Source organism: Hibiscus syriacus, unplaced genomic scaffold, assembly GCF_006381635.1.
Source record: "Hibiscus syriacus cultivar Baekdansim isolate YM2019G1 unplaced genomic scaffold, ASM638163v2 tig00112852_pilon, whole genome shotgun sequence".
Taxonomy (NCBI): domain Eukaryota; kingdom Viridiplantae; phylum Streptophyta; class Magnoliopsida; order Malvales; family Malvaceae; genus Hibiscus; species Hibiscus syriacus.
The window spans coordinates 573,516-594,060 of record NW_024063410.1 but is presented as its reverse complement, the minus strand read 5'-3'; the positions used below and the strand labels follow the sequence as shown (position 1 = coordinate 594,060).

The 20,545-nt window shown below is 36.4% G+C and overlaps 1 protein-coding gene across 1 annotated transcript; it reads left to right on the top strand.

Moving 5' to 3' along the window:
• Positions 1-17,538: 17,538 nt before the first annotated feature.
• On the top strand, positions 17,539-20,209 carry LOC120183887 (putative disease resistance protein RGA3). The gene is made up of 3 exons (XM_039188481.1): positions 17,539-19,050; positions 19,159-19,806; positions 19,928-20,209. The coding sequence occupies exons 1-3, from the start codon at positions 17,539-17,541 to the stop codon at positions 20,207-20,209; spliced, it is 2,442 nt and encodes an 813-aa protein (XP_039044412.1).
• Positions 20,210-20,545: the final 336 nt, after the last annotated feature.

Sequence of the window (20,545 nt, the reverse complement as noted above, 5' to 3'; positions counted from 1 at the left end):
TCTTTAAGCAAAATATTTCTTGACAGAATCTGAGTTTATTGGGTTTCTCAGAACTTTTCCATCCATTTCTACCAAGATCAACGCTTCTCCGGAAAAGGCTTTTTTTTTACAACGTATGGCCCTTCCCAATTAGGCATCCATTTCCCACGGAAATCTTTATGTATAGGCAAGATCTTTTTCAGCACTAGATCACCCTCTTGGAATTCTCTTGGATGTACTTTCTTGTCATGAGACTTCATCATCCGTTTTTGATACATCTGTCCATGGTAAATAGCTTTCAATCTCTTCTCCTCAATAAGGTTTAATTGATCAAATCGAGCTTGGATCCATTCAGACTCATCCAATTTTACCTCTCTCAATATTCGAAGTGATGGAATCTCAACTTCAATTGGTAAGACTGCTTTCATCCCATAGACTAAAGAAAAAGGGGTTGCCCCAGTAGATGTTCGCACAGTAGTTCGATATGTATATAAAGCAAAAGGTAACTTCTCGTGCCAATCTTTGTAAGTTTCAGTAGTCTTTGTAATGATTCTCTTGATATTCTTATTTGCTGCTTTAACTGCCCCATTCATCTTTGGACGATATACCACTGAGTTTGCATGCTTAATCTTAAACTGTGCACAAATTCAGTCATCATTTTATTGTTCAGGTTCAAAGCATTATCTGTAATGATTCTTTCTGGTAGCCCATACCGGCAAATTATTTCTTTCTTTATGAATTTGCAGACTGTAGACCTCTTAATATTGGCATATGAAGCAACTTCAACCCATTTGGTAAAATAGTCAATTGCCACTAGGATGAAACAATGTCTATTCGATGCTTTTGGTGTGATTGCCCCAATGACGTCTATTCCCCACATAGAAAATGGCTAGGGTGCTGTCATTACATGTAAAGGTGATGGAGGTACATGAATTTTATCTGTATATACCTGCCATTTATAACATCTCCTTGCATAATCAATACAATCTGTATGCATAGTAGCCCAGTAATACCCATATCTCAATATTTTTCTAGCCATGGAAAGACCATTTGCATGCGTTCCACATATCCTACTATGTACTTCCTCAATGATACTTCTAGCTTCCTTAGTATTTACACATCTCAATAGCATTTGATCATTGCTTTTTCTATACAAAGTTTCACCATCAAGAAAGTATCCAGCAATCATTCTTCTCAATGTTCTTTTATCAATCTCAGATGCATTTTGTGGATAGCTTTGATACTTGATATATTGCAAGATATCATAATACCATGGTTTGCCATCTGCCTCTTCTTCCACACTGTAGCAATGTGCAGGAATTTTATATACTTGCATTTTGATTGGCATCATATCAACTTTTTTATTTGCTTGAAACATAGCAGCCAATGTAGCCAAAGCATCTGCCATTTGATTTTCCTCTCGAGGGAGATAATTGAATGTGACGTTTTCAAATTCTTTTACTAATTCGAGGGTAAAATTTCGGTATTCCATCAATTTGGGATCTTTTGTTTCCCATTCTCCTCGTAGTTGATACACCACTAACGATGAATCTCCGTATATCTTGAGAAATTTAATTTTCCTTTCTATAGCTGCCTTCAATCCCATGACACAAGCTTCATATTCCGCCATATTTATTGGTGCAAAAGAACTCTAGTCTGCTTGTGAAAGGATAATAAAAATTTTCTGGAGAAATCAACACTGCCCCAATTCCTCTTCCCAAGGCGTTGGATGCTCCATCAAAATAAAGCTTCCAGGATTCATCATTTGTTCTGACTTCTTCATTCATGGATATACACAACAAATCTTCATCTGGAAAATTAAAACTCAGGTACTGATAATCATCTGATACTCGACTGGCCAGAAAATCAGCTATGACACTTCCTTTTATTGCTTTTTGGTTGACATATACAATATCAAACTCGGATAACAACATCTGCCATCTAGCCATTTTGCCTGTCAAAACTGGTGATTTCATTAAGAACTTTAACGGATCAAGTCTATATATAAGCCAAGTGGTATGATATAACATGTATTGTCTGAGTCTTCGAGTAGCCCACACCAAGGCACAACATAATTTTTGTATTGGTGGGTATCGAATTTCACAATCAGTAAATTTCTTACTCAGATAATAAATGGCTTTCTCTTTTCTTCCAGATTCATCATGTTGTCCCAGTACACATCCCATCGAATTTTCAAAGACTGTCAAGTAGAGAATTAACGGTCTGTCAGGCACTGACGATACTAAAATGGGGGCATTGGATAAATATTTCTTAATAATATCCAAAGTTTCTTGACATTCATCATTCCAGACTTCAGGATTGTTCTTTCGAAGTAATTTGAACATTGGATCACATTTGTCAGTTAATTGAGAAATGAATCGAGATATATATAATTTAATCTTCCCAAAAAGCCTCGAACTTCTTTTTTGTATTGGGTGGCGGAAGATTTTGAATTGCTTTTACTTTATCTGGATCAATCTCGATTCCTTTTTTGCTGACTACAAATCCCAAAAGCTTCCCAGACGTTACCCCAAAAGTGCATTTAGTGGGGTTGAACTTTAATTGATACTTTCTCAATCTCCGGAAAAGCTTTCTCAAATTTTGAATATGTTCTTCTTCAGTTCGGGACTTGGCAATCATGTCATCCACATATACTTCAATCTCTTTGTGCATCATGTCATGAAACAGAGTTATCATTGCTCTTTGATACGTTGCCCCTGTATTTTTCAATCCAAATGGCATTACTTTGTAGCAGAATGTGCCCCACATGGTTACAAATGTTGTTTTTTCCATGTCTTCAGGATTCATTTTATTTGATTATACCCTGAAAAGCCATCCATGAATGAAAACCATGCATGTCCTGCAGTATTGTCCACCAATGTGTCTATGTGAGGTAATGGAAAACTATCTTTTGGACTAGCTTTGTTAAGATCTCTGTAATCCACACACATTCGAACTTTCCCATTCTTTTTTGGTACTGGGGCTATGTTGGCTACCCATTCTGGATATTTGGCTGCCTGTAGGAATCTTGCATTAATCTGCTTCATTACTTCCTCCTTAATCTGCAACAATATTTCTGGCCTCATTCGTCTGAGCTTTTGTTGAACAGGTTTATACTCTGGACTGATCGGAAGTTTGTGTACCACTATATCTGTACTCAAACCAGACATATCTTGATAAGACCAGGCAAACATATCTTTGAACTCTTGGAGGAGATCTATCAATTCTCGTTTTATCTGGGCTGACAAAGTAGTACCAATTTTCACTTCTTTCATTTCTTCATTGGTTCCCAGATTTACAGTCTCAATCTCTTCTTTGTGAGGTAAAATTTGTTTGTCTTCTTTTTCTATTAGTCTTAACAATTCAGTAGGAACATCACATTCTATTTCATCCTCACACTCATTGACTTCCTCCAAACATATGGGCCGCTCTAAATTTATCTCATGATTAAATTTAGGAATAATCATGCTATTAACATTGTGACACCTGCAAATTTAAATCGGACATATTTCCGAAAAGATATAGTAAATTTATGAAGTAAATATAAAGAATGAGAAATAATGAATGTAAAATGTAAAATGTAAAGAATAATGCCATTTGAGAATTTTAAGAAACTTCTTTTATTTGATATTAAGTGAACTTAACAATTGCCCTTACAAGATAACAAAAAACTTTTTATATTCTTGGGCTAAAACATAAAGATTAGTTCTGAGTATTACTCTGTGTTAATACTAAAAACTACAGGGAGATCTTCAGCAGTCCAATTGTCGAGTGTTTCACCAGGAAGACAAGGACGAATTCCAACCAAGTATTTGCCAGTCTTATTGTCATTTGTGATCATGTTGATAAATAATCCTCCCATAGCTTCATCAACCATGCTTTGATATTTTGTCAACATTTCTTCTTTAAGAGCATCAACAAGCTGTTGTTCTACATTAACCATTCCTCCTGATTTGAATATGGATTTCAAATGAGGGAAAGACATGCGTTCCCAAGGAATTTCTTCTCCCTTCAATCTTGCCCTTCTATTTTCACCTTTTTTTTAATCTCTTTGTTCATTTGCTGAAATTAGGCTTAAATCCAAGACCAGACGATCTTTCTTCATCTTCATACTCACAGGAACTGAGCTTCCCTGAAGATTCTTTCCCAAACCTTTCCCAGTTTTAGCTCCAATGCCTAAAGTCCGTCTTACAGTCATTTTAGTGCAATCAGACAATTTGGGATGTGGAATTTTTCCCTCAGCAATAATGTTGCATTGACAAATTCCAAAGCTCGGAAAGAGCATCGAGAGCATCATCATTGGTTTCAATATACGGAGCATCATTTGTGACGGAAGCAATGATTTCTTCTTCAGCTCCTACATATACCAGTTGACCGTCAACAACAAACTTCAGTTTCTGATGCAATGAAGAAGGAACAGACCCTGCAGAATGAATCCACGACCTCCCCAATAAACAATTGTATGTAGGGTGGATATCCATTATCACAAAGTCAATATTGTACACGACTGGTCCGATCAGCAGTGGTATTTCCATTTTCCAAGCACCTTTTTGAGTTCCATCAAAAGCTCGCACTACGTTCTGATAATTCTTCATGTGCTTTTTATCCACCGCATTCTTTGAAGTGTAACCAAAGGCATCAATTAAGAGCATATCCATTATCATTAGTACTCCCGGTAACACATGTCCATGACAATTGTGGTAATATTCAAAGCTTTCATTGACCCCATTCTACCTTCAGGTATTTCATCATCAGTGAACATTATGTAATTATCAGAGGCTATGTGCCCTACAATCCTGTCAAGCTTATTGAGAGATATCTTCAGGGAATGTCTGATTAAGTATTTTCATCAAGGCATTTCTTGTACTTCTGAATTCATTAACAAATCAAGAATTGAAATTCGCGGGCTGTTTATGTAGTGTTCAACCACACTATATTCGCTATGCTTCGAAATTTCAAAAATTCTTGTGCTTGTTTTTCCGTTACGGGCTCATTGACTGTTGGCGGGGATTCATCATCAAATACCTTTTGGGGTATCACTGTAGCTTTTCCCTTTACTTTTCCCTGTTCTGATGCATTTGATGTCTCGGGATAATAACATCTCCCACTTCTTGTAAAGAATCCGACTTCACTTACTGCTTCAGATGTCGAATCCACACTCTGTATTTTCTCTTCTTCTTTTTTCAGAGAAACAGATCCTCCTACCATTGAAACATTAGTAGTATAATTCCAAGGTACCCTACGGGTATCTTTATATGAAAATGGTAAAGGAGTCGTGATAACCACTTTCGGCTTTGTTGGTGCAGGATTCACTGTAGATGACTTCACAGTGATGATCACGGGATCACTTGTTCTCTGCTTAGGTTCAGAATCTTCTGATGCGCAAACGTCCTCTTCTCTTTTTCCTGGTTCTTCTTCAAAGAACTCTATCTCTTTGTTATTCATTAATTTTTGCACCAAATCCCTAAATTCAGGGCATAGCTGGATTCTGTGTCCCTTCTCTTGATGATATTCACAATAATTCTCGCCTTCATTATTTTTGGCCTGACTTCTTGTTGAATCATACCGGATAAGGAGAGTTGTTGAAATATCCAACAAAAAGGAGATTTAATCTCAAAAATTTCAGTTTTTGCTTTCTTTCTGTTCTCTTCCTGAATGGCGTTCACATTTTTATCTCCATGATTTGGTAGCGGATGATTTGATGAAGCTGGTGAATTGAATTCTAACTTTCCCGTGTTAATCAAATTTTGGACCACCCTTTTGAATGCCAAACAGTTTTCAATAAAATGACTCGTAATTCCTTCATGGTAAACACAGTGCGCTTTTACATCATACCATGGAGGGAATGGTGGTTGCATAGGAACCAACGGATAGGGCCGTATGACATCTGCTTTTAACAGCGAATCATAGATCTCAACATAGGGTACTGGTAAAGGTGTAAAAGACAACCTTTCATTTTCCCTTCGAGATCCTCTAGACTCTACTCTATTAGTGTTTGTTTATTCTTTCTTAACCCTTGGCTGAGTTATTGTAACACTTTTCGAGGTATCTTTATTATAAGAGTTCGCATTGTTGACTTCGTTTTCTTTTTTCCGGTACATAGGTCTTTTGGAACTATACCCCTCATTTGATTCAATTTTTCCACTTTTCAAGACATTTTTAATGAGTTCTCTCGAAATGACCAGATCTGAAAAAGTTCTGATTGCGTTCCCCATTAGATGACTTAAATAAGGAGCCTTTAAAGTATGTACAAACATTACTGTGGCCTCTTTTTCTGATAGAGGTAGCTGAACTTGCGTTGCTGTGTCACGCCATCTCTGAGCGTATTGTCTGAACGTTTCATTGTTCTTTTTCTCCAAATTCTGGAGAGTCCATCTATCAGGGACCATATCTGTCACATGGCGGTACTGCTCTAGGAATGCCTTTGCCAAATCTTTTCAGGATCTAATGTTGGCTTTGGTCAGTTGAGTATACCATTTTAAGGATGGTCCTGTCAAGCTATCTTGAAAACAATGAATTAACAATTTCTCATCTTTCACATGTCCTGCCATTCTGCGACAAAACATAGTAATGTGGGATGAAGGGCATGTGGTACCATCATATCTCTCAAATTCAGGAACTTTGAATTTGATGGGGAGAATTAGGTCTGGAACCAAACTCAACTCGCTAGCGTCAAACCCATAGAATGATTCAGTTATTTCTACGGATTTCATTCGTTCCTCTAAGCTCTTGATCTGTCTGGTCAATTCTTCATTCATTTTTTCTTTCTCATTAAGCTCATTCAAATATGGGATTAGATGATCAGCATTAAAATCCCCTATTTTCTCATCTGATATAAGTGGATTTTTGCTTGAAGATGCAGGATCCACTTGTTGATTTTCATGTGGTTTGGCCTCTTGAAGTGCTGACGTGCGGGCATGGATTTGTATAGGTGTAATACCAGAGTGATAAATTGGTTCCGGTGGGAAACCTAGAGGATACATAGGTTCTTGGTCGAAAGATACATGATTTTCATGAATTTTTCCAATGGTAGCCTACTTTTTGAGCATGTCTTCTATTTTCTACATCATGTTGTCTTGTGAGTTTGCAATACTGACCTCAATTTTCTCCAATTTCATTCACATTTCTGCTTGTTCTTTAATATGTTGTTCCTCAAGGCGGTTTATCTTATCTTCCATTATCTTACTTGTTTTCCTAGTACCGTACGGGTGTTGAATTTCTTGTTTGGCCAGGATAACTGCGATTGAAAATCTTTTTCGTATTATTTTTTTTCTTAATGAATACTTATGAGTAATGTATGAAAAATGAATGTATGCAAAATGGTGTTGATATTGAACTGATTCCTTAGAACAACTTTTATATTAGAAACAAAGTTTTATTATAAAAAATTTACAAGTACAACATTATAGATACATCTGAGCAAATTCCCCTAATTGTTCACTAAAACCTTGTTCATATCGAAATTGATCATGGTGTTCTCGTGTTCACTAAACCTTGTTTCATATATACTTATCATCATTAAAAATGGGTTTACTGTTGGGAAATAAACCGAGTACGAGTATTTCCCTATAACCTAAAGTGAGAATGCGAAATAAAAGTGGAAAAATAATACCCGAAATTGATAACGGAGTTCAGCCAATTGTGCCTACGTCTCCGGATGCTGTAGATCTTTTACTAAGAGAGAAAATTTATAGGTGTTTACAAAACACTTACTCAAGAAAGCTCTCTAGTATTGGGAGAAAGAAATGATTTTGAAGTTAAATGGGTTAGGGTATTTATAGTTGAAACTTAGGGACTAATCTTATAAATACCCTAAAGTGTGCAATGACTAAAATGTAATTAACCCAAAACATTTTAATTAAAGAATTGGGGCACCGAATTCGGTGCCCATTTTTGCTGAAAATGCCAAGCATTTAGGCGGTGGCACACCCATCATCTTTTGACTTTTCTTTCCTCCAACAATCTCCCACTTGAAGACTGATTTTAATCTTTCTTCACACCTCGATCAATGCAGCAACATTTCTGGTCTTGTTACTCTAGCATACCAACTGAAGCTGAACACAACTTCAGTTTTTAGTCACCGTCTTTGTTCATGCCTGCCAGATTTTGAGCTCCACACTAATCTTTCAAGTTTCAAAATCCCATCTTCCAGAAGAGACCGGATAAAATGATATCGCAATGTATGTGCTTTGTTTGGAATGAAAAGATGGATTCTTCGCTAGATGGATAGCACTTTGACTATCGCAATACAAGACATTGTTTTCTTGTTTCTTGCCTAACTCTTCCAAGAAACTTTGGAGCTAAACCATCTCCTTGTTGGCTTCCGTAACATCGACATATTCTGCTTCAGTTGTGGAGAAAGCAACTATCTTCTGTAGTTGAGAAACCCAACTCACTGCAGTTCCTCCTAGAGTATAGACATACCCTGTAGTGCTTCTTCTGATATCGACATTTCCTGCTAAGTCAGTATCTACATAGTCTGTCAGTATCGTATCTCCACCTTTGAAACAAAGTGCTTTGTTTGTGGTACCTCGCAGATATATGAGGATCCATTTGACTGCTTCCTAGTGTACCTTGCCCGGATTATTCATGTACCTGCTAACAGCTCCCACTGCATGAGCAATATGGTCTGGTACAACCATGGCATACATCAGACTTCCAATTACTGAGGCATACTACACCTTCACCATGTGTGCACGTTCTTCCTCCGTCTTTGGTGACTGTTCTTTGGAGAGTCTAAAATGAACACCTAAAGGTGTACTTACTGGTTTAACATCTTGCATATTGAACCTGGAGAGTACTTTGTTGATGTACTCAGCCTGTGATAACATCAAAGTCCCCGGCTTTGTGTCTCTCTTGATCCTCATCCCTAGAATCTGCTTTGCAGCGCCCAAATCTTTTATTGCAAACTGCTTCGACAATTTTTGCTTCAAGTTTATAATCTCTTGCATGTCTGAACCTGCAACAAGCATGTCATCAACATGCAACAATAAAATAATGAAGTTGTTATCGAACTTCTTGATGTAGCAACAATGATTTGCTTGACATCTGGTAAAACCACTGCTACCCATGAAGCTATCGAACTTCTTGTACCACTGTCTAGGAGTTTGTTTTAAACCATACAAGCTCTTCTTCAACCTGCATACTAGGTTTTTATTTCTTGCTTCTATGAAGCCTTCTGGTTGCCTCATATAGATTTCTTCTTCCAAATCACCATGAAGGAAAGTTATCTTTACATCTAACTGCTCAAGATGTAAATTTTCTGCAGCTACAATTTTCAACACCAGTCTGATTGTAGACAGTTTTACAACTGGAGAGAAAATTTCATTGTAGTCAATACCTTCCTTTTGCTGAAACCCTTTGACAACCAATCTTGCTTTGTAGCGTTTTCTCCCATCATGCTCTTCTTTGATCCTGTAGATCCACTTATTATGGAGCGTTTTCTTGCCTGGTGGTAATTCACCTAATTCCCACGTCTGATTTGACATAAGCGAGTTCATCTCATCTTTCATGAAAGACTCCCACTTGACTGAATCCTCCACTTGCATTGCTTCATCATAGCACTCTGGTTCACCATTGTCAGTCAACAACAAGTAGTGCAAAGAAGGAGAATATCGTTGGGTTGGTTTAGGAATTCTGGAGGAGCGTCTCAGTTCTGGTATGCCTGGTTCTTCTTGAACTGCTACAGGATTGATCTGAACATCATTTCTAGAAATCTCCTCGAACTCAGTAAATTCCTTTGTTTCAGCTTTTGTATTGGAGCTACTTGATTCTACAGTTGACATGTCTTTGTACATCACATTCTCATTGAAAATGAAATCTCTGCTTCTGATGATCTTTCGATTTTCGTAGTCCCAAAATCGGTAACCGAACTCATCACCACCATAACCAACAAAGACGCATTTGTTGGACTTGGCATCAAGTTTACTTCTTTCAGCAGAATCTATGTATACATAAGAAATACAACCAAACACTCTTAAGTGTGAAAGGTTTATTTCTTTCTTGCTCCAACCTTCCTCTGGTATTCTGCCATCCAAAGGAACTGAGGGCCCACGGTTGATCAGGTAAGCTGCAGTGTTGATAGCTTCAGCCCATAGAAATTTGGGCAATTCGGCATGTATCCTCATACTTCTGGCAAGTTCATTCAGAGTTCTGTTCATGCGCTCTGTTACTCCATTCTGCTGCAGTGTCATGAGAACTGTTGTCTCAATCTTGATCCCATTGTTTGCGCAGAAATCTCTGAATCTTCTATTTTTGTACTCTCCTCCATTATCAGACCTCAACCGCTTGACTTTCAAACCAGTCTCATTTTTCACCATGGCATTCCATTTTCTGAAGGTATCAAAGACTTCTGATTTATTCTTCAGAAAATAAACTCACACCTTCCTTGTTGAATCATCGATGAAGGTGACATAATATAATGAGCCTGCAAGATATGGTCCCCATACATCAGTATGAACCAACTCTAACTTTTCTACCTTGGGTGTCTTACAAATCTTTGCAAAGCTGGCTTTCTTTTATTTGCCAAAGATGCAATCCTTGTATAGTCCGACATCTACATTCTTTAGATCCGGCAGCTTTCCTTTTGACAAAAGTGTCTTCATCCCTTTCTCGCTCATATGGCCAAACCTTTGGTGCCATATGTTTGATTTTCCATCAGCATCTGTTACAGAAATGATATTCTCTAAGTTTGAAGTTACATAGAGAGTACCAGTCTTCTTACCACGAGCAATGACGAGTGCTCCTTTGGTAATCTTCCATTCACAGCCTGAAAATGTTTTACTATATCCTTCTCCATAAAGTTGTCCAACAGAAATTAAATTCCTTTTGAGGCCAGGAATATGTCTCATTTCTTTCAGCTTCCATGTGGTCTGGTTTGGCAACTTTAATCGGATATCTCATTTTCCGACGATCTTCAAGTTTTCAACATCGGCTAGACGAACCTTCCCAAAATCACCACTAACATAGTTCTCCATGATTTCTCGGCATGGGGTGGAGTGGAAAGATGCCCCTGAATCCAAGATCCATGATTCAATCGGACTGTTGACGCTTAGAATCATGGCATCACCTGTCTCTTCTATCACGTTGGCAGATTCCTGTTCGCCGGTATTTTTCTTCTGTGTTCGACAATCTCTTTTAAAGTGACCCTTATTGTCGCAGTTATAACAGGTAAAATCTTTCTTTCCCATTCTTGATTTTCCCGTTCTGGATTTGGATCTGCCATGATTTGAATTTCTTTATGAAGTTCTCACTCTGGACTCTGTGTGCAAGGCTGAGGAGGTTGATGCTTCACCTGATTCTCTCCGTCGAATTTCTTCGCTCAGTACCAGATCCCAAACATCGTCGAATTTCAATTTGTTGTTTCCTGACGAACTGCTAACTGCTGTAACAGTAGCATTCCAACTGTCTGGTAGAGATGATAAGAGAGAATTAAAGCTCGAACTTCATCATCGAATTCAATTTCCACGGAACTCAACTGAGTTGTGATTGTGTTGAGTTCATTTAGGTGTTGAGCCACCGATGCCCCTTCCACCATCCACAAATTGAATAATCGCCTTATCAAATGTATTTTGTTTGAGGCTTATGGCTTCTCATACATACTGGAGAGAGCCGCCATAAGACTCGCCGTGGTCTTTTCATTTGCTATGTTGAAAGTAACATTTCGGGATAACGTCAGTCGGATAACTCCGAGGGCTTGTCTATCAAGAAGAGCCCAATCTTCATTCTTCATGCCCTTTGGTTGTTTTCCTGAGAGAGGTTTATATAGATTTTTCTAGTACAGAAAATCTTCAATCTTCCAAAAGCCAATGTCCGCACCATCGAACTTTTCAATTTTCACATTCCCTTCGTCTGTAGCCATCGCTCCCACTCGAATCTGGCTTCGTTTGGATCGTTTCTGACAATTCTTGCGAACCACCGTGTATTAGAACACCTCTGTCGACAAATTCGTATCGTCGACAAAATTTTTACTATTCATAAAATTCACTATTCACGTGAATAGTAATGAATAGTAACCTCACAAAAAATTGACAAAATTCACAACCAAAAGCTTTAATTACCAGTTGTTGGGAAATAAACCGAGTACGAGTAATTTCCCTATAACCTAGATTAGTGAGAATGCGAAATAAAAGTGGAAAAATAATACCCGAAATTGATAACGGAGTTCAGCCAATTGTGCCTACGTCTCCGGACTGCTGCAGATCTTTTACTAAGAGAGAAAATTTACAGGTGTTTACAAAACACTCACTACTCACAAGAAAGCTCTCTAGTATTGGGAGAAATAAATGATTTGGAATGATTTTGAAGTTAAATGAGTTAGGGTATTTATAGTTGAAACTTAGGGACTAATCTTGTAAATACCTTAAAGTGTGCAATGGCTAAAATGTAATTAACCCAAAAACATTTTAATTAAAGAATTGGGGCACCGAATTTGGTACCCCCATTTGCTGAAAATGCCAAGCATTTAGACGGTGGCACACCATACTCTTTTGACTTTTCTTTCCTCCAACATACTTCCATTTTTCTCTTATCCCAGCCGCCACTTCTGTTATTCCTGCCGCTGCCGCTGCCGCTGTCGTCTCTTCCGGCTGCAGCATAACCATTTCCCTGCATCTGACACCCGTATTCAGGCTTAGTCCGACTGCTCCCGCTCCAACGGAAACCACCGGTGTTCCCGCCAAAACTCACCCTCTCAGTGGGCGGACCCAACGGTACTGCGCTGTTACGGAGGTGGGGAGGGACATAAGTGGGTCGAATTGGATGAGATACGGGATTGTTGTTTGAAACAACAGTTTCAGATGCAGAATCTGCCCATGAAGTTCTCATAATTTCCCAAACCTGATAAAAACCCAGAAAAGAAAAGAAAAAGAAAAATCCTAACAAAAACCCAAATTAAAAGAAAAAACACCAAACTAAAACCCATATTTTGAAATCCTCTAAAATGCCTTCTTGGCCATTCGCTTTTCCGAAAGATCACACTTAATCAAACAAAAAGAAAGTCCAATTAATATAAGCAAAAAAATCTCAAAAAAAAAAGGGAAAACAAGTAAGATTAGATTCTTGGTTGTCTCTTCTCTTTCCTTTTTATTTTCTTAGGCCTTGGACTGCAGCTCAGGAAAAACGAGAGAGTGAGAGAAAAAATCTACGAATCTTGGGTCGGTGACCGTACAATACGGGGGGCTTCCCTTCAAATTAAAATCATTACCCTCCATAACGGACCGTTGCCCTTTGCCGCCTTAAATATATACATAAGATAATAATAAAATTGTTTTTTATCAAATAATAATAAGATTGTTAAAGGTACAAAATCGAGAAAATTAAAAAATCGTCAAGAATTAAGTAAAACGGTTTGATTCGAATTTATCTTTTATGGTTCGATTTCAAGTTGATTTAAACACTCAATTGTTTTAAATCAGTTCGATTTGGTTCGATTTTTCCATATGGAACTCACTTGTTCCATATTGAACTGAATAACAAGTTGAACTTCAAACTAATGTCCATCCGGTTAACCACCCCTAATGACCTAATATTTAGCTCAATTAAAGTAAATACAACTCATTACCGAATCGAAAAATTCGGTTTATCAAAAATCGCATTACCGAACCGAACCGAAAAAATCAGTTTATCAAAAATAGTATTACAGAACTGAACCGAATCGAAAAATTTGTTTCACATATTTCGGTTTTTATACCATTCGGTTTCGATTTTAATTTTAAAAGATCGTTTATTGCGGTTCGGTTTAACTTTTATTAAAAAAATGAACCGAACCGAATACACTCCTAGTTAAAACTAAGGTATTATTATTACGACGTATATCTTATCTCAATTGAGTTAATTCACTATACGTCTTTAAATTATGATTTGGATTCTATATTGGTCACCAAATTATAATCATTCTAATCTAGTATTTAAATCATTAATATTATTTCAATCAAGTTTTTTTTTCCAGTTTAATCATTAATTTGGACATTAATAGGTTGATTTAGATCTAATGTAAAACATAACTAGAATACGTGAATTAAATTTTATTGATATGAACACGTTGAGTGATGTCAGTAGTAAAAATAAATGTTGTTTTTCATAAAGAATTCAAATTCGAACAACTGTACCTACAAAATGCACGCGTTGTCAACATACTACAAAAAAAATTTAAATATATATTATTTTATAATCATCACATACTATATCATAAATTCAAGATGATATTTAATTTTCAAGTGGATTGTTAAACTAGCAAAAAGAAATTAATTGAGATGTTATCGATATTGAGGACCGATTTAAAATCTAGAAATAGTTGGACCTTCTTGGTGTAATTAGCTCAAAAATATATAAGAAAATTAATTGTTTTTCTCATAAGCAGATAAATACAATGGAAATTTGTTGGAAGCTTCTCTGTTTGGAACTCGAATTTTATATCTCCCGCCCTAATTAAATTATCTTATTATTTTTAATAAAAAAATATTGTATTTTAGATAATTCTCAATACATAGAGCACAACCTTAAGCTTTGGATAATTTTATTATTTAAACATTGTATTTAATTATGCTTATAAATAAGTTTATTTATTTATTTTGTTATTTTAATTACATATACTTTGGGATATGTTAACATAATTGTTCGTCCAGCTCAGTTGGTAGAGCGCAAGGCTCTTAACATTGTGGTCGTGGGATTAAGTTCCACGATGGACAATTCATAATCCTGACTGCCGGAGGTCTCCCACGGAAGCTGCTGTCAACCTGGCGTTGGGGCAGTCTAATATCCTACCTCCCCTTACCTCATTATATATGAGAATAGGGTTAGCTAATTTTATTTATTTTGGGATATGTTAACAAAAACCCAAACTTGATCCCTTGAACACATTGGGTAATTTAACAACTCCAGAGTGATTTCAAGTCAAAATCAACTGCTCATGGAAATGAAAATGTAAAGAGAATCCCCTGTAATTTTACAGTCTGCAAGTGATTCCTCATCAACAAAAAAGAAAATTACCACAAGTTGAGAGCATGTCAAGGCTTTTAACTACAACTCTAGATCTATTTAAGACTCCAAGAATTAAAGTAAAATGTAAGCTCGGTTTACGGAATCAACCTCGTGAAAGAAACGATTACACTCTGACAAGTCACTCAAAATGATATGATATCGATTATGAGTTTCGAGTCATGTATATGAATCTCCTTTAATCACATCAAATTTACAGATTGTGGTAAGTAATTTGTAAATAAAATGAGAAAAACTCACGGTGTAGTTGCCACCGAAGCGAACGTAAGTGCCTTCAATTGGTGGCTGAATCGTTTATTTTTAACGACAAGTGACTACATTGAAATCACTTAAGTAGTTATGTGGCTATATTATTAAAATTGAAAGCATAGTAGTCATATAAACACTAACCTCATAATTAAGTGATCATTTGAGTAATTTGCTCTAATTTTACCGCGTGAATGAGATTTCATTGTCAAACGTAGTTGGGCAGAGAGCCAAAGGACAGTTTCTTTTAAAGCTTATTATGTCGTCTCTTGACCTTTGTTTTTATTATTGTACGAAACCAGCCAGAGATATTGGCTTGGTTGGTGAAATAATAACTATTTCGTGTCCATCTAAAATTAAATATTAATAGTGATGGAAATATTAGACTAGTGAAAAAATATAAACACTTATTAGATATTTAAATTCGAAATTCAGCATAAACAAACGATTTTAGTGATTAAGGGGATTGTTGTTATTCTTGAGGTCCCAAGTTCAAGCACTGCGTATGTAGGGATATGAGTGTTCATTGTCAAATAGTTAAAAGTCTTTGTACATATTACCTTGTATTCACCTTAAATTTATAATAAAAAACTAAAAATTCACGAGATAACTTCTAATTTGTCTAATATTTAAACTCACAATTACCTAAATTGTAATTAAACTAGAAATTTGAGAACACATACTTATCATTTTTTAATTCGACCACTACATGATTAAATATTTAAAAAGTTTTTATATTTTTTAAATTTAAATATTTATTTTACATGAACCAAAATACTATTAAACTAAAATTATATCATTGTGAAAAGGAGTTTGATTAAGTAAAGGATTTCGTTTAGGGCTTCTAACTCTAAGGTAGTATATTTCTAATCTTTGGGTGCTAAGTTTTCTTAAATTTAAAGAGATTGCTAAGATTAGAGTATTTAAACATTTTATGATGATATTCACATTTTAGAGGTTAGACGTTTTTATGCTACTTTAATAAGATTAGAAATCAAACCAAGTAATTTAGGTTGAGTTAGGAGTGTTTCACGAGCCTAAAATAATCATCACATTCTAATTTCTTAAATTATTTCACCGTAACAATCTAAATTATTTATCAAGTTATTTCTTTTAACTTTAAAATATTTTAAATTTAATGTATTTCATTAATTTTAATTTTACTAAATTTTATATTTTAATTATGTAATTTGAATTTTTAAATTTTATGGAAGGAATATATATTATAATTTCAATTATATATTTTTATGTAATTTTTTAAAGTAATATAATTTAAAGAAAAAAAATAAAAAATATGAACAGAATACCGACACTTTGGCAACCTGTACGGCTGTACCCATAAATGTGGCCACCTATATTTTGATTTTTCATTAATTCCTTTTCGACTTTTGAGACCAAAGGGCCTGCTTTGATCTAATAAAAGACTTTGCTCCTATCGTTGAAAGCTTTTATGTCTTCTTCTCAGGTCGAAGACCCTACTTTGCTTTAATCATCGAGCCACTTGCTTGAATTTTTGAAAATATTTCCAATATTTTCAATCATAAATGTAAAATATTTATAAAAATAGAACAATATAACGCATGCTCTAATTGCTGATAAATATGATCAATCAATTGATGATATTGTTGAATCACTTGACTATTAAAATTTATAAAATGGTCAACTGATTATTTATTATATTTTAAATTTATCCTTTTCGGTTATAAATTTGACGACGGTCTGAGTCGTATGTTAACTTACTAATTGAGATAAGATAAAATCGGATCATATCATAGTTAACATATTAACGTCAAATTCATATGACTTATGTTAACTTTTGAATGAAAAAGGACGAGTGTATAACATAATGAGACAATTTTATAACTTTTAATTGTTGAGAGATTCAACAAAGCAACTCCCCATAATTGATAGACCATTTTATAAATTTTAATAGTGTAAGGACTCAATAAAGTAATATCTTATAGTCGGAATCATTTGTGTACTTTATTTTTTTTATTTTTTTAATGATTAAATAGAATTATCTGACATGTCAAAATTACTTTTAATTTTTTAACGGTGAATGACGTAAATGAGACCAAAATATAACGTTAGTGATTATTTTTTAAAAAATATAGTTGAATGATTAAAAAGAACAAGAATGATAGGGTGACTAAATATATAGTTTACCATTTTTTAATATTAAACAACCTTTTTAGTGGAGTTGTATCTATAAAATACTACACACTCCACTTGTATTAACACCTGCATTTTCATTTCATCTCATCTCCTCTTGCAAGTAATCAAACACTTTAGCCTTCGTTTGTGTTTCAACCAGCAATGGCCGAAGGAATCGCCTTTGAAATCGCCGGAAAGCTCATTTCTGAACTGAGCTCCCATGTTATGGAGCAACTTGGCTTGTGGTGGAATTTCAAAGACGACCACGACGACCTCAAAAGCACCATCTCCGCAATCAAAGCCGTGCTTCTCGACGCGGAAAAGCAGTCCGTGACCAGCGAACTCGTCAAAGATTGGCTTGCAAAGCTGAAAGATGCTATGTACGACGTGGAAGACTTGCTGGATGATGTCCGTACCGAAGCCTTGCGGAAGAATCTGATGAGTGGGAACAAGTTCACCAAAGAGGTACGCGTTTACTTCTCGAGATCGAACCCGTTTACTTATGGTCTGAAAATGGGACGAAAAATCAAGGCCATCAAGGCCAGATTTACTTCCATTCAAAGTCAGGCCAGCATGTTGAACTTGGTTCAGCGTGACCATCCTGTGGAAACCTCTTTCATGGCCAAAAGGAGGCGGCAGACGCACTCTTTTGTGTCGAAAGGTGAAATCACAGGGAGGGACGATGACAAAGCAGCTCTTCTAAGACTCTTGTTGGAGTTTCAAAGCGAAGAGAATGTTTATGTCATTCCCATGGTGGGGATCGGAGGCTTAGGCAAGACTGCGTTGGCGCAGTTGGTCTATAACGACGAAATTGTTAAAAACCACTTCGAGTTAAGGATGTGGGTCTGTGTTTCTGATGTTTTTGATGTGAGAACAATTGTAGAAAACATCATTAAATCTGTAACTCATCAAGCACCTGGTCAAAATCTCGAAATGGATCAACTGCAAAAACAACTTCGGGATAAAATTGACGGGCAAAAATATTTGCTTGTCTTAGATGACATTTGGAATGAGGAGAGGGAACTATGGATTAGCTTAAAGAAGTTACTGATGGGTGGAGCTAAAGGGAGTAGGATAATCGTAACTACTCGCTCTAAGAAGGTAGCTAAGGTCACTAGTAATTGTCGGCCACATGTTCTGAGAGGCTTGTCTGGTGATGATGCATGGTTTTTGTTCAAAGAAATAGCATTTGAACAAGGATCTGCAGATTCGACAAATTCAGGCTTTGTGGAAATAGGAAAGCAGATTTTGGAAAGGTGTCATGGAGTTCCCTTGGTCATAAGGACAATAGCTAGTACCTTATCTTTTAAAGAAACTGAAACTGAGTGGCTTTCTTTCAAAGATAATGAACTTGCTAGAATATCTCAAAGATACGGTGATATTTTGCCTACACTTAGGTTGAGTTATGATCATCTCCCATCTCATTTGAAGCATTGCTTTGCTTATTGCAGACTGTACCCAAAAGATTATAAATTTGATGTGCAAACACTTGTTCGAATCTGGATTGCACTAGGGTTTGTAAAACAATCAAATCCTAGTGAATCTCTTGAAGAGATTGGGTTCGAGTATTTTAAATGTCTGGTTGAAAGAAGTTTCTTTCAAGAGGTAGCAGAAGATCAATTTTGGAGGGTAACATGTAAAATGCATGATTTGATGCATGATCTTGCTGAATCGGTAGCAGGGATGGAGAGCTGCATTCTACATTCAAATTCAATTACAAGTTAGATTGATGAGAAATGTCGTCACATATCAATTAATTTATCATTAATTCATTTGTTCAAGGGAAAGAAATTGCGGAGTTTGTTATGTTATGGAGTCAGCTTTGGTGAAAATAGGAGAGATGCGATTTGGGATTGGATAATTTCAAATGGTAGATGCTTGCGTGTTTTAGAATACAATGGTTTAGAATTTGTCCCACGTTCCATTCATAAGCTGAAACATTTGAGGTACCTTGATCTTTCTGAGAATTATCTTCTTAAGATCCTTCCAAAGAGTATTTGCAAGATGCAAAATTTGCAAGTGCTGAAACTTGATTTTTGTCCCCAACTTGAAGAATTGCCAAAGAAGATTGAAAAATTGGAGAACCTTACCCATCTTCCGTGTGTTAGTTGTGCCTTAACTCATATGCCACGTGGAATAGGGAAGCTGACTTCGCTTCAGACGTTAAGCATGTTTGTTGTGGATGAAGACGGTTCCCATGGTACTGCTGCTGCAGATCTAAGTGAATTGAGTCAGCTCAACAACCTGAGGGGAGAGCTAAAAATAACAAATTTGGGATTCGTGAGAAATGCAAGAGAGAAGTTTAAAGCTGCTAATTTGAAAGGGAAGCAACATCTACGAGAACTGATTTTAGAATGGAGAGGTGCTAGTGATGACGAAGAGAAGTCACTTGAAGACCTCCAGCCCCATCCTAATCTGAAGGAGCTCCGAGTGATAGGTGTAGACACCCGTTTTTGTCCGGGTTTTTTATCGTTATTATTATTATTATTATTATCGTTATATTATTATTACTATTATTATTATTAATTTACAAATATTACAATTTTTGCAGGCTCAAACCCGAAGCCCGTCAGATACCAAACCCGACCCAGAATTACAAGACTTGGAGCCCAGACCCGGTTCAGGCCCAATACCCGAACCAGGCCTGGATCTGGCCCAAGTAATTAGGGTTTTAAACCCTAAACCGAAGCCAGTGGTTAGCCGCCGCCGCCAGCAGCAAAGGAACAGCCGCGCCGCCGTCACTGTTCCGGCCCGTCTCGCTCCACTCCGACTGCACCCACCTGCACCAACAGTAACCCCATCAGTTCCAAATCAAACCAATCAAAGGAAATAGTAAACAAATCAAAACCCTAAAATATAAAATACCTAAATCCCGGTAAATCGGGAAATTGGTCACCCTAAATCAACAACCCATAATTTCCCCTATTCCTAGACATCATCATCTCACCAAACGAAGCAAAAATTAACCATAAATCAAGCAAGATATCAGAGAAAAAAGGAGGAGGGATTCGGGTTCAGAAAAAAAAAGAAGAGAAAAATACACAGAGGAAAGAAAAGAAAGAAACCAAGAGAAAAATCATCCATCCCATTCAAACAAAAATACGAAAAAAACAGAGAGAGGGGAACCCATACCTTGATCGGAGGAACCATCGGAAGTCCAAAGGGTCGT